Raw genomic sequence first — 14,019 nt, 5'->3', positions numbered from 1 at the left:
ACCATCTTTGTAGCCCTCCTTTGGACACTCTCTGGTAGTTTTATGTCCTTTTTATACTGTGGTGCCCAGAACTGCACACAGTACTTACTCATGGTGAGGCCGCACCACCGCAGAGTGGGACAAACACCTCCCTCAACCAGCTAGCTGTGCCATGCTTGATGCACCCAAGGGTACATTTGTCCATTTTGGCTTCCAGGGCACACTGCTGGCTCATGTTCAGCTTGCTGTTGACCAAAACCCCCAGATCCCTTTCTGCAGGGCTGCTCTCCAGCCTCTTATCCCCCAGCCTGTACACGTAGCCTCCCTCTCATCAGAGACGTTTTGTCATCAATGCGTTACATTGCATTGCTGCTGTAATTCAGTCTAAGAATAACAAAGAACACATATTTTTGTTAAAAGAAAGAGAACTCCTGTCACCAGTGCTGAACAGTATACTAAAAATCAAGGATAAGATATGGCCTAATACTTTTTCATTCTGTAGCCCAAAGTATTGCTGTGACTTCCATGCAAGGGGTGCATGTAACAGATACATCACAACTAGCAGTTTATCTGTTTCTCAATTCCTATGGATCACTCTCTTTACTGTACTATTTATCTCCTGAAAAGGATGTCCTGTTTCAAGTGTATTTATTTTTTTTTTTGAAATAAACGTTTACAATAAAATCATAAAAAAAACCCAACCAACAAACAAAAAACACACTTCTGCAGTAGAAAGTATGATGTTATTTACTTCCAAGGAATCTACCTCCATACTAGAACCTCAGGCTAAACTTCCCTTTTTGCTTATATTCTAGGTCACAGAGAGAATTTGCGTGTATTAGCTTTTCTTGTTATAGGCACACCTCTGCACTTTCTCCTGCTCAACATTTTGAAAAGGATCTACTATTTTTAAAAAGAGCTCACATCAGTTAAATCTACCATTTATAAGAATTGATCAAAGGCCTTCTGAGCATGAACTGCATCTTAAATATGTTTCTTATTTGGTAAAAAAAAAAAATAAAATAGTGTGAGATGTAGATGGTATTCTCCTCTGCATTAGCCTAAAATAAGTTTTGTCTCAAAGTTCAAAGATCATTTGACAAAAAGCAGAGAAAACCAACAAATCAGCCATCTATAGGCATTTTCCCCACCATGCTAAGCATGCAGGTGCTGCTACCAGAACGCACTGAAATGCCCACGAGGAGTCGTGCACCGCAGTGCAGAGCCAGCATGAGCTCTGGGGCTGGAGGAGCTCCAACTGGGATGGAGCAATGCCACCCACCTTGGCAGTGCCTCTGCAGAGCCTCCTGCCTGCCACCCCGGCCACCACCTTCTCTCTCTCTGCCTGGCCAGGAGAGCTGATGGTGGTTTCCTGGCCACATACCTGAGGAAAAATAAAGAAACACTTGTAAGAAGAGTTAAGCAAAAAAATCCATAAGACAAAGAAAACAAATAGTGGTTCATGAAAATGTCGTGTGGCCAAAAACAAGGATGCAGAGTTCCTCAGGCAGCCTAAGAGGAAGACGATTGTGTTCATTACAGTGTCATCTGTTAGACTACAGGTCCTGAAATCTGCCAGAGGAATGCTGTGTACCTAATCAAAACATATCTCCCTCTCTTTGTTCAGTGATTTAATACAATTGCTTTTAGGTAAAAAAGTATCCTACAAAGTAACCGTTGTGCTGCAAATTACAAGAAAGCCTTTCTGATGCGTCTGTCAGAAGTCTGATTTCCAAGCACAAGATGAAATTACTGGGGAATTTTGCTGAAAGTCACACAGAGTAATATGGATCTCTGCATAACAGTTTTTGCCTTGTTCACACTGCTCTTGTTCTGTTGTCCATCTGCTCTAACTTTTACAACTAGAAATGGTGAAGTTGGGATTTTGGTAAACATTAGAAAAATACTTATTAACCCAGAAGAAACTTCTGCTTCATCCAGGTCTCCAACTTTAAATCTGAGAGGTTTAATAAACCATTTTTCTCCAGGACTGCAGTAGTTTTCTGCAGGATTTCCACTGATGTAAGTCTACGCTTACTATTATATTGCAAAGCCACAGCAGATTGTACATTAGTATGATACTGTGTTAATTCCTTAAACCTGGAGCAATATGTCCATTAGTTTGCAGTGCTCACTCAGAGCTCACTCACCGCTTAGAAGGACTAGATATTTTTAATCCTCTTAAATGTACCTCACATTGAGAAGAATATATGCAGAAATTGAATGTACCATTCTGCTACTAAAATGATCTATAATCCTTGAATAAAATACAAAGATACATTTACAGCTAATAAGAACTGCCTGTCAGTGACAATTACTGACAGTTCCATTAGTTTCTACCATCGTATTACATAAGAAACCTAATAAATGAAAAGAAGTATTGAACATTGCCTTTCATTTCATGATTTCTTATCATTTTATTGCATTTGTAGGTAAAATGCAATTAGAGTACTGCATTGGTAAATATCACAATGGAAATGCACAAAACAATCCATATTAAATGCTATTGCATATTAAATCTGTATTAAATGCTATTGGTCCTATCTTAGAAACACAGAGCCCAGTTCAGCTGCCTAAACCCACTTGCATATCCTACCACATCCCACCTGGTACCTCACCTGTCTCTCACTGAAGGGAAGGCAGGATCCCAAGGGTTTGCAGCCAAACCTTGCAGCCCCTTGCAAATGTCCTGAGCATATTTTGCCTCTCAGAAGATTCTATCAAGCCACTGATGACTGCATGTCTCATTTACTTCAAACCTGTTAAATACATCTTGAGATAAAAAGACCAGCCTTTCCCATTCACGTGTTTTTTAGCAGTTCTAAGAGATGCAGTTCTTAGGAGTTTGTTCAGAGAGAAACTCCCACAGCTGCTACAAATGCCACTGGAAAAGATTTGTTTAGTTTCAGCAAGCTCTGTACAGCTCTTACCAAGTCATTAAAATGACAGTTAGAGTCATTAGAGGCCTCAACTGAGACTGGTAAGTACTGAGTAAGAGACAAAAACTTCCCCAAATGTTTTGAAAAGAAAAATGTCAAATAGATGTGATAGATAATGGGCAAATAACTGATTTTTTTTTATTATGCTCATTTTACCAATTTGGTTTCTACAGAAAATATGTGGTGGAATCTGGAAATGAGTCTGATGTCCCCAAGTCCCAGGTCAGCACTCAACTACAAAGACATCCTTCCCCACCTATCAGTTGCAGGATACACAACAAAGATTAGGTTAAACACCATTATTAACAGCACAGGAGTTAGAAAATGTGTGACTTAATGTCCACACAACTTTTGGGCAACAAGGCAGTGCATGTGCCCAAGGATGCCATCTTTCATTACATGCTTATGTCCTCTATTGCTTCTCACAGGTCCTTTCTCAGTGTAAAAAACTGACTGTACTCAATTAATGAGTAACAACACGCTATTTTATTTTCTTCATTTTTCTTTTTACAGCCCAAGCTGTCTTTCTTCTCCTCAGATGAAGCTGTATTGTAAAGGTTGGATTATCCACATTCTCAAGAGCTGTATTTCAGTGACTATCACTGCAGCACGTACATGCTTCACAGGTATTCATGACCTAGTTTCACACAGCTCCTCTGAGACATGGACTTTGTATTTTTCCCATATTTCAGGTTTGGAAATGCAGTGCGGAATGACTAATGTCAAGTCAAACAGTATATGCACCCTTAGAGCTGCAAGATCCTTGGGTGTGCTCAGGGAGCTTGGGCAAGAAGTCTCATCTCTGGAAACTTTAATTGGTGAACGCAAACCAGTTTCTACTAAGAGTTTTTGAACTACAGTTTTTCAAAGGGATGTCATATGGCCAAATGTGAATTTTCATAGTGACTGTAAATGAGATGTTCCTGATAGAAGATTTTGTGAAACTTTTGTGAAACTTCATGTCCCAGCTCCAGAAGTTAAAACACTACAGTATTTAAAATAAAAGGTGCTATGCAGTTTTGAGGGGGGTAAAAAACATTCCTTATCCCATACCTCATGCTCAAAGACAGCAGTAGAGCTTTAGCTGAAATAATCTTTAGCAAAATAGTAATTAAATGGAATTTCATTGCAAATGGAGAAAGTTTGGAAGACTTGTAAGAAGCTGAAAACAGGGTATTACAGTAAATAGTAGGAAATGTGCAAGCTCAGGAATATGCTACTGGCCTGACTATGGACTCGGGCAGCATCCAAAACAGAGATGTAACATTTAAAGCAGATTACTGTAAGACTGAAGAGGAAGGAAGGCACAATAAGAACACCTAAGAAAATAATGCCTATCAAGAAATAAAGCCTGGTTTACAGATAGCAATCACAGAGAATGCTGTAGTGTGTATTTCTGTGATTATTCTGACTCCAGACTTGTGGCACCATGGAAATATCCTTTTCTTATTTTCCACTGCCAGCTTGTATGGAAAAACAACTTGCTGGTTATACAAAATAGAGGTTATCAGCAATATTGCTAATTAATGGTGTAGTTGCCAACTAAAAAGTTAGACTCTGACAAATATGACCTAATGTTACACAAATATGCTTCATCAATCACAGTTAAAAAATACACAACAGCCACTATTTTCTTTGGACTAGTAATAGAATATATTGGCAGTTAGTATAATTAAAGGCTAGTAAGCAGATTAAACTGTTTTGGGGTTTATAGAATTCTACAGAAAAAGGATGAAAATGTTTTTAAAATGTCAAAGCTTTGAACTGGTGGTATTTCTGTTTGTTTAAAAGGGGAAGACTTTAGTGGGAGCCCAAGGATATACAGGCAAACCCAGGTTCAGCATGTGGAGATCTCTGGTCCCTGGGTAGATCAGACTTTGGGATGTCCTCTGCTTGCTGTTTCTGGCAAGCTCACAGCAGCTGGTGGTACTGTGCTGCAGAACTGGTATCCCCTGGATATGTGCGGTGACATTTGGAGCTACTATTTCTTAGTCCTGCTATTTCCCATAAACTTTTAAGCCAGCGTGGAATATGAGTGATTTGGAGAAGTTTGAAGGGCTTCCTTCAAATGCAGCAGTGGGAAGTACGGTCCGTTTATTTAATTTATTAAGGACATATGTTTTTTTTTTTTAACGATGGCTTGTAACATATGGGAGCTGAAGAGTGCAAAGATGAATAGGGAGCTTCAACAGCAACCCAAAATTCAGCAGATTGTGTTTTTAGGCTTAAATGCAAAGCATAAAGAGAAGAAAAACAATCTTGCATGGGAGATCTCACTTTACTGATTCAAAGAAGTTTAAATCAATGTTTTTAGGATTCTGTTTCAAAAAATGAAATCTAATGGTGAGGATGAACCAAACATGTTTAACTATTTGCCCTAAATGCCACTCTCTGCCAGTTTCCTACATGCCACACAAGAGAATGCTTTGGCCATTTTTTACACTGTCAGAACAACACTAGTCATCTATTTAAGTATAGACTCAGTAAATCAAGGATACATTTCACTAATATTTATTTAAGCAGCAAAACATTGCTCATTGACATAGAGAACTAATGTTCCATTTACGCTCCACAATTTATCATTAGACTCATTGGATTCACATACCATCCCAGCAAGATAAAGAATGCCATTAAAAAACGGTTATTTATAAAAAGGAAAATCAAAGTCTGAATATTAAACATATTTCACTGCACTGTGATGGAGCTTTTGTTTTAATATTGGCAAAAGAAAACAGCACTATAAGTGTAGAACACGGCTATAAGTGTACACTATAAGTGTGAAAAGAACATGGCTGGCCATAGCAGTAAGGATAATTGGCTCTGAACCTTTCATGAACCCTTTGACTTCAGTGGCCTTTGGATGAGGCCCAGTAAAAAGCCACATTTTTATATGGCAGCCAGTTTTGATAAAGGCACAGTCTGAATCAGAAACAAAGAACTTGTGGGGAGCTATGTAGAGTGGACCATGAAGCAGAAATAAATAGTATTCATACAAAGGAACAAGTATAGTAATTGTATTCATTCACGTTAAATCCAGTTCACTGATTTCCATTTAAGGACGCTTGAGATAGGAAAAAAAAAAAAAAGTAGGAATCAGAAATTAAAAGAAAATCTTCAGGATCAGGGTTATACATCTGAGATGAGCCCTGCAGGCAACAGTATATCTGTTATGCTTGGCATTTGACCAACACTTTATATTTCAATTCGGTTTATATTTCAATAAATGCAAACCCTCAGCAGTTTATAACTTCTCTCTCCTTTCCTGGTACACCTGGTCGTCTGCCTAACATGCTTCTAGGACACTGAACTGCTACAAAAATCTAAATTTAATTGCCACAGAATGAAAATTAAGTACACTGGATCAAAGGATTGCTTTGCCCAGTCACTGGTATGTAGTCCCATCTTCCATATTTAGGTATTTATGTGTCTTCAACCAGTGGTCAACGCTGTGCCTGTTCACAACTGTTGTTTCTGCCCCTCATAATAATCACTTTGAGAACCCTCATGACAGGCCCTGCTTTGGCAGTAGACTAAAATAAATATTCAGAGATCCCAGAGGAAGCACTGTACTTTTTTCAATATGGTTCACATATGGAAGTAAGTTTGGAAGGTGAAACAGAAAATCTTAAGTGTTTTTCTCCATTTCACTATGTCACATTTTGGGTGGGTTTAGATGCAGACCTGTTATGACGAAGAGCTAGCATTACACTTTATCTTCCACTATGTTTATTACCCCTCAATGAAATCCAGCCTGCTGTCTTTGTTGGTCAGTGGTGTGACTGACCATATGGCTCTAGGGTTCTTGAGAACAGGGTTTGATTTATTTTGGAAAGAAAGATGAGGATGAGGCTGTGAATATCTTAGGGAGACTTGCTCTGCAGAATAAAATTACTAACAGAAATAATTTCACTTCTTATCTAAAGCTAAATTTTAGATTTTAGATCTCATTTTGTTATTTCAGACTCTTGAATGCACAATATTTCATTTATGTCACGTACTGAAGAAAGAAAGGACATTTCTACAGCAACATAATTGTTTAAAATTTATGTTTAAAATTTTATACCATTCCTGTTATTAAATCAGGAATCATTTTATGCAGGATATAGCTTTAGAAATAGTTTTAAAAATGCTAAGTAAGCAATAAAATATCATTCTTTTGCATTTAACCATTGCACACAGACACATCACATACTTCAATGACACCTTTTCACTCCTCCGCCATGTTGTGCAATTATTTCTACATCCAGAATGGGGACTGAGAGGGGGATGACAGACTGCTTTATCTCCTTCACTTCGGAAAAACAGAAAACAGTTGACAGTGTACTTGAAGAGAAAGAGAGAAAGAGGGAGAGAGAGAAATTTGTTTGAAAACCACCAATGATAGTATGAAATATCAAGTTCTAATTCACATGACTCACAACTAAATCGTCTACCCAGGCTGGCCAGATGACAAAGCACATTATAATTATGTGGCTGAGATTGAAATGCTCTTAAAGCCTACGTAACTAGCCTAATGGACTCCACTGAAACCCACCAAGGGCACTAGACTTCACAACCAAAGACCATAGCTAGATATTACAAATGGCAAGGTTGGAGTCCAGTGAAAACATGATGCTGCTTGCAAATTGTTGCTCCCTAAAATGATTGCTCTGCTGAATGCTTCAGGATAGTGACGTCAGTTAATGGTCACCCATGACAGTTTTCTTTCCTCAGCTGTTTCCTATCACTTCCACTGTGGCATAAAAGGTTTTATTTCCTTACATGAAACTCCAATTGAAATAAATGGGCAGGGGAAAGCTTTTCGAAAGCTAGAGCTCTTGAGTAAACAAGAAAATTCCTCGAAGGACATATTCATGGCAGGAATACTGTTCTCAGTGTAGGTCTTCAGCAGGACAGTATCCCTTTGTATATGAAATAATTTGACCAAATAAGAACAAAAGAAGAGCACAAACTGCTGGTTTTTCTGGCTAGACCAGATCAGCCTTCCTGATTATTTTGTCTGTTTTTGCTGCCTTGACTATCTATAAAATGAAAATTCAGCTGTACTATGTGTGTGTAAAAACGTCTTCTCCGTAAACAAAAATTGTTTTCGAAAAGTCAGTTCTCAATACACTGCAAGCACCTAGAGAGTCCTCAAAAAGCAAGGTGAAAAAAAAAAAAAGAAAAAGAAAAAAGAGGATATATTTTCAAAGTACAAAAATGAAGCACAGATCCAGAAATGAGACCTACAAATCTATTTTCCTTTACTCACTCAAACTTTTCCAATTTCTTTTCTATTTTGCTGTCCTTATTTCTTGGTTTTAATGGTTTCATTTGCTTTTCCCTGTAATTATTTTGCCTTTCCCTATACCAGTACCCATCTGTCCTTGCTCCAGTCTTCAATATGCCAATTTCTTCTTCTCCCTAGCTCACTTTCCCTCCTCTTTTTCATTGGCAGCTCCTCCATTTTGTGTCATATTTTCCATTCCTCCTTTGCTAGTCAGGAGCTATGAGCTAAGGTCTCCTCCCTGCCATGGAAGGGAGGAGCACATACAAAGGCAAAGTCTCTTTTAGGAAGGAGGGGAAAGTGGGAGGAATCCCACCCAACCATTGCCTTGTGCTACTTGCATGTGCTCACTTCTTAGAAATTCTTACTTTTTTTTCCCCCCTTGATGGTATGTGAGGAGAAGGGAGTAAGAGACGCTTCATGGAGCTCCCAGATCACAGGGACAACAAGAAAATAAAACAAACTTTCCCTTCTAGCAAAAAATGAGCAAATGTATATGCTTTAACTTCAACCTTTAGAAAGATTATACAGTCACATCCATTGGAGAAAATAATTCATCATTTTTCTGCCTATTTTCAAATCACTCCCTTACCCTAATTCTTTGGGTTAGATCATCACCTGGCACATACAGCCACCACGAACTCACACTGCTGTCTCAAATCCTACATTTCCCAGTGAAGAAGTCAGGAAAGTTACAATACCAATCTTAATTTGTTTTTCATTTCTTTCACTTTTTCCCCTTGTAATGATCTGAAAAAGAGGTCTTAGAGAGCTTAGCTGTGTCTAGTAACTTAGTTAAAATGCCAGGCCTGCCACATCTATTGCTCTTCCCACTAGCCTACTGATGTTGGGTCTGCTTTGCTAGACCTAGCAGGAATCCTAACCAGCCTATGGATTTACTTTTGGCAGTGGATCAGAACTGTGTATTCAGTTTGGGAGATTAATAAAGAATAGTGAAAATATAAAACTGGGCAGTTCTGTTTCCCTAAAATAGCTGAGAATATACTACCCAAACACAGTTTACACAGATTCACAACTATTGAGTAATTCAGAATAGTATTTTATCCTTTGTTTTTAACTTTCAGGGGTAGCATTTGTATTTTTGGTTCATGCTTCTTAAGTGAGGTTTCTAGGGGTTACAGTCACTGGCAGTTTACCAGGATGCTGTCAGTGGCTGAAGAATAAACCTTGCAATCAAAACAATGCATCTCTTGGCTGGATTTTATTATAATCAGCACTGTAATGCCACTACTTGTTTTTCTGAACTCATCAGTACAGAGCTGTTGAAAATAGCTTGACGTTTCTCCTTTGCCTCCTGACATTAATCATAGTTAATTAAGTGACAATAAAGTTAGGGTTAATGCAAACAGGCATTAATTCTTGTCATCTCCCTGTTCTCAGGAGTATTGAAAGTTGGACAAGTGGAGAGAAACAAGATTGAAAATATACCCTAAAAAAAACATTCAATTAACATCAGCATTGGAGGTCTTGTCAGAGATCTGTTATAATGTATGCCCCAGTTTTTCCCAATAACTGCATGTGGGCAAATCCCTGTCTACTCAGAGTTAAATGTATGGCTGGGGTCTACTTTTGCAAGCACTAGGATAAAAGCTTTCATATCCTTGCTGCTGAAAATATGGCAGGCAGTGGCAGGCAGCAAATGTGCCTGGTTCATTTTTCTAGAGACTCATTGAAAACACTGAAGTGCTTCCTCTCTCTGCTCAAATGTAGGAAACAAATCAAATTAGGGGGCTCAAGAGCAAGCTATATTTTCTGGGTGGAAAATAATGGATTTGGAAAGAAATGTTTAAGCAGTCTTTTCTTTTTTTTCTTCTTTCTTTTTTTTTTTTCCCACGGGAGTTGAGGAAGAATAATAATTTAAAAATCAGCTTATAAAATGTGAACAATTTGCACCAGATGAAACTACTGCTGTCCCAAGATGAGTTGGCAAAAGTCCTGAAATGCTTCTTCCAGCTGACTGAGGAGGTAGCTATCTTATCTGCCTGTACACCACTCAGAGCAAACTGCCTGGGCCTGGAGGATTAGCAATTAGATCTCTTTTTCTAAGGATATGAAAAATGTGAGGTCTGTCACTTAGAATCATAGAATGGTTTGGATTGGAAGGGACTGTAAGACCACCCAGCTCCAACCCCCTGCCATAGGCAGGGACACCTCCCACCAGACCGGGTTGCCCAAAGCCCCATCCAGCCTGGCCTTGAACACCTCCAGGGATGGGGCATCCACAGCTTCTCTGGGCAACCTGTGCCAGTGCCTCACCACCCTCATAGTGAATAATTTCTTTGTTACATCTAATCTAAATCTACCCTCTTTTAGTTTAAAGGCATTACTCCTTGTCCTATCACTCCAGTCCCTGACAAAGAGTCCCTCCCCAGTTTTCCTGTAGGCCCCCTTTAGTTGCTGGAAGACCACTGTATGGTCACCCTACAGCCTTCTCTACTCCAGGTTAAATAACCCCAGCTTTCTCAGCCTTTCTTCATAGGAAAGGTGCTCCAGCCCTCCAATCATCCTTATGGCCCTCCTTGGACTTACTCCACCAGGTCCATGTCCTTCTTATATTGGGGGTTCCAGAGCTGAACACAGTACTGCAGGTGGGGTCTCATGAGAGCAGAGAAGAGGGGAAGAATCACCTCCCTTGACCTGCTGGTCATGTTTCTTTCGATGCAGACCAGGATATAGTTGGATTTCTGGGCTATGAGCACACATTGACAGTTTTTCATCCACCAATATCCCCAAGCCCTTTTCCACAAGGCTGCTCTCAATCCATTAGTCATCCAGCCTGTATTCATGTTTGGGATTATGTTGTGCAGGACCTTGCACTTGGCCTTGTTTAACTGTGAGCTTTTCACACAGGCTCACCTCTCAAGCCTGCCCAGGTGTCTCTGGATGACATCCCTTCCCTCCAACGTGTCAACCGCATGGTATCTATTTCAGCTAAAGCCATTACAGCTCTGTTTCTTTGGTACGGGGCCTACGCTGTAGGCTGGCTCTAAATTTGCTCTCCATGGCTTTAGCTCAACCTAGCCTTTTGCCACCACCAAACCAATGCTCTGTTGCTGCTTCATCACCTACCATCCATCCCTGCAGTGCTACTGCCGCTGCTTCTCCAAAGCTTGCTGCTGCTACATCCCCACTGCAATAACCTTTTGCTCACCAACCTGCGACCTTCACAGCACCTCTGCAGCACTTCTGCCTGCTGACCTGCTGTAGGACTTGCTCCTTCCTCAAGGTGAAGGTGCTAAAATTTGGCATTGGAGATGCCCTTTTTTACTACCATGTGGTGTTTTGTAGACTTGGAGACATTTCTCTTGTTTACAGGTTATCAGACACCAACCAATGCACTAGTTTCCTGAATATTTAGTGAAAACGTTGTGGGTTTTTTTTTGTTTGTTTGTTTTGTTTTGTTTGATTGGTTTTGCTTTTTGTTTTACACAGTAAAAAGACACACACTCAAGGCTTGATCTGTCCAGTCATCTCCCCTTTCTCTCTGATAAGTCCTCAGAAGGAGTTCCTACAAGTGACTTTGATCACTTCTAGTGTGAAATTTCAAATGCTTTTGCATGTTGATTCAGAGGTTGCATCTATAACATCCATCAGGTCCCCTCTGCAGCATCTTCCATCCCCTCAGTCCCCATATGAGAGCAAGAGCTGGAGCAGGGCTGGTGGCCAGGGCAGCCGTGAACACACAACCTGAGATGCCTTCATGGGACTCTCTAGGGCTGGCTGGGAATGCCCCCGCTTCACAAAGCAACACACCACTCCCTGCACCTCCACTGCCAAGGGCCCTTTTTGGGGGTCCCCCACCATTGGAGTCTGTTGATCTCCTCTCTGAATAATGCTAGATGACTAGAAAGAGAGCATCAGGGAGTAACTCTTGTGTAGGCTGCATGGTAGCTTATGGGACGTGTGTGACAGATGGACACTAGTGGGGCTTGGCTGGGAGCGTGGTGCCGTTGGGCTGTGTAGCAGTGTTCCCATGGGCACTCTGCATTGTGCAAGGCAGAGGCAGATATGATATTCTGGGGCAAAGTATTCTGGGGCAAAGTACATTCGACATGGGTATGGATAGAACTGGCCTCAGAAATGATCTAAAAAAAATACGTAAACTTGTGCAAATACTCCATTCCCATTGAGTTTAAATTACTGGTCAAAATTATTCACATTCTTCATGTGTTCTGTGCTCTTTTAATGAACTTGAGGACAACTTGTATTGGAAGAAAAGTGTCTTCAAAATGAAGTTGTGGAAGGCCATTTACAACAAAGAAATGGTACCCACAGCATTTCAGGTTTCTCATAGCAATAATTTTAATAAATCTTTTCATTTGGGCACTATTTTACATACTGTGCTTTACACATCAGTGCTGGCAGGTGGAAAAGCAGGCTTGTTTTGCAGTCACAGGAAGAGAATGTAAATTATTTACAAGGGGAAAATTTTTCAGTCTGGGAATCGTAGTCAAATGAGGAAAATTAAAAATCTAAACTACTGCACAGAGCAAATGCTATAAACATAAGATCTCCCATCCTTATTTTTTTTTTATGTGGGTAAAGGACATTTGTATTCAGAAGATCACAAAAATAACTCATACACAAGTGGATGCAGGTGGACTTGCTTTTCTTTGCTTTGGCTCTCTTCGCATTAATATATGCTAAATACGTGATTTGACACAGAAGCTTAACTTGCTCTCTGAATTAGTTACTACTGTCATATTTTTGGCACATACTGGCTTTCATGCTTCTGCTGCTTGTATGCAATATTACTGCACTTTTATTATCTTCATTTTTGAGCTTGCAGCAGCACAAACCTGCAGGGTGCAATGACTCAGCACCTTTCCTCCTCATATTGCTGTGTAGAGCACACATATCTAGTAGCAATGGTGAAGGGCAAAATGAATGGGGAGAACAGATAAAGAGTTTCTCTGTAGATATACATATGCTGCTATTGCATAATACAGATACCTTTGTTCATACCTACACTTTTCATCTATGCCCACTCAAGCAGTTTGGTTTTAAGATGTATTAGTATATTATACGAAAGAACTAGTAGTGCATTCTTGTATCAATGTTACAGCAACACTTAAGGAGAAGACAGATTTCAATATTCATTCTATGAAACATCTTGTGATAAGGACAATTCTCCTCTATCTCCTCAGTCTATTGGTGTCCACTCATCCAGAAAAACAACCCATCTTTACTACAAGACCCTTGGCCCTCACATCCTGCTCCCATGATGGGATCCTAAGCAATCCCTCTCCTTTGGATATGGAATCAGGTGTAATTGCCTTAACTTTCAGAGCTAGATTGCATAGAGGGCCCTATGAACACAGCTAGGTTCATGTGCTACTGTTGTTGTTTCTCATGGCAAGCAATTATAAGAAATAAAAATAGTTTCCCCATTTCTAATATTGTACAGCAGCTCTGCACTTACTTTTGTTAATCTTTCCTTTAGGAGATGCACCGAGTCCATGAAGAAATCAAAAGCTGCCAAACATCAGCCTCTTCATTGAAGTGACAGCAGTGGGAGACACTTTGGAGAGGGAAAGCCGCTGCAGAAGGAGAAAACACAGCTTGTTTCTGTTTCTTTTTACCTTCTAGACACTAGACCTGAGGTGGAGATCACAATGCTGGCAGCACACCTTGAAAAACTTGATTAAATATGGCCAAATTACTCCAAAGAGGTCCTCCAAGACTTATTTCCATAAAGGCAACACCATCTCACCTTGTAAAAGCAATTTTTCATCGGTTAAAAGTCAAAGGGAGAATTAAAGAAACACAGAATTGAAATATGTATAATTTCCTCCTTTACGTTCTTTTCTATAT

The 14,019-nt window shown here is 39.8% G+C and overlaps 1 protein-coding gene across 2 annotated transcripts in view; it reads right to left on the bottom strand.

Annotated features, from left to right (window-relative positions):
• PDZRN4 (PDZ domain containing ring finger 4) overlaps window positions 1–13,681 on the bottom strand; it is a 269,511-nt gene extending 255,830 nt beyond the window's left edge. The window contains exons 1-2 of one of the 2 annotated variants that reach the window (XM_066991970.1): window positions 13,628–13,681; window positions 1,262–1,363 (exon numbers count right to left, since the gene is read on the bottom strand). In XM_066991970.1, the coding sequence (XP_066848071.1) occupies window positions 1,262–1,363; window positions 13,628–13,666 (141 nt within the window). In that variant the 5' untranslated portion in view covers window positions 13,667–13,681. Of the gene's footprint in view, window positions 1–1,261; window positions 1,532–13,627 lie in introns of those variants that run through there. The other variant, XM_066991964.1, reaches the window with a different exon arrangement.
• Between the last annotated feature and the right edge of the window lie 338 nt (window positions 13,682–14,019).

Source organism: Anser cygnoides, chromosome 1 (assembly GCF_040182565.1).
Source record: "Anser cygnoides isolate HZ-2024a breed goose chromosome 1, Taihu_goose_T2T_genome, whole genome shotgun sequence".
NCBI lineage: Eukaryota > Metazoa > Chordata > Aves > Anseriformes > Anatidae > Anser > Anser cygnoides.
Note: the sequence above shows the minus strand (reverse complement) of the source record. Positions and strands in the feature narration are given on the sequence as shown.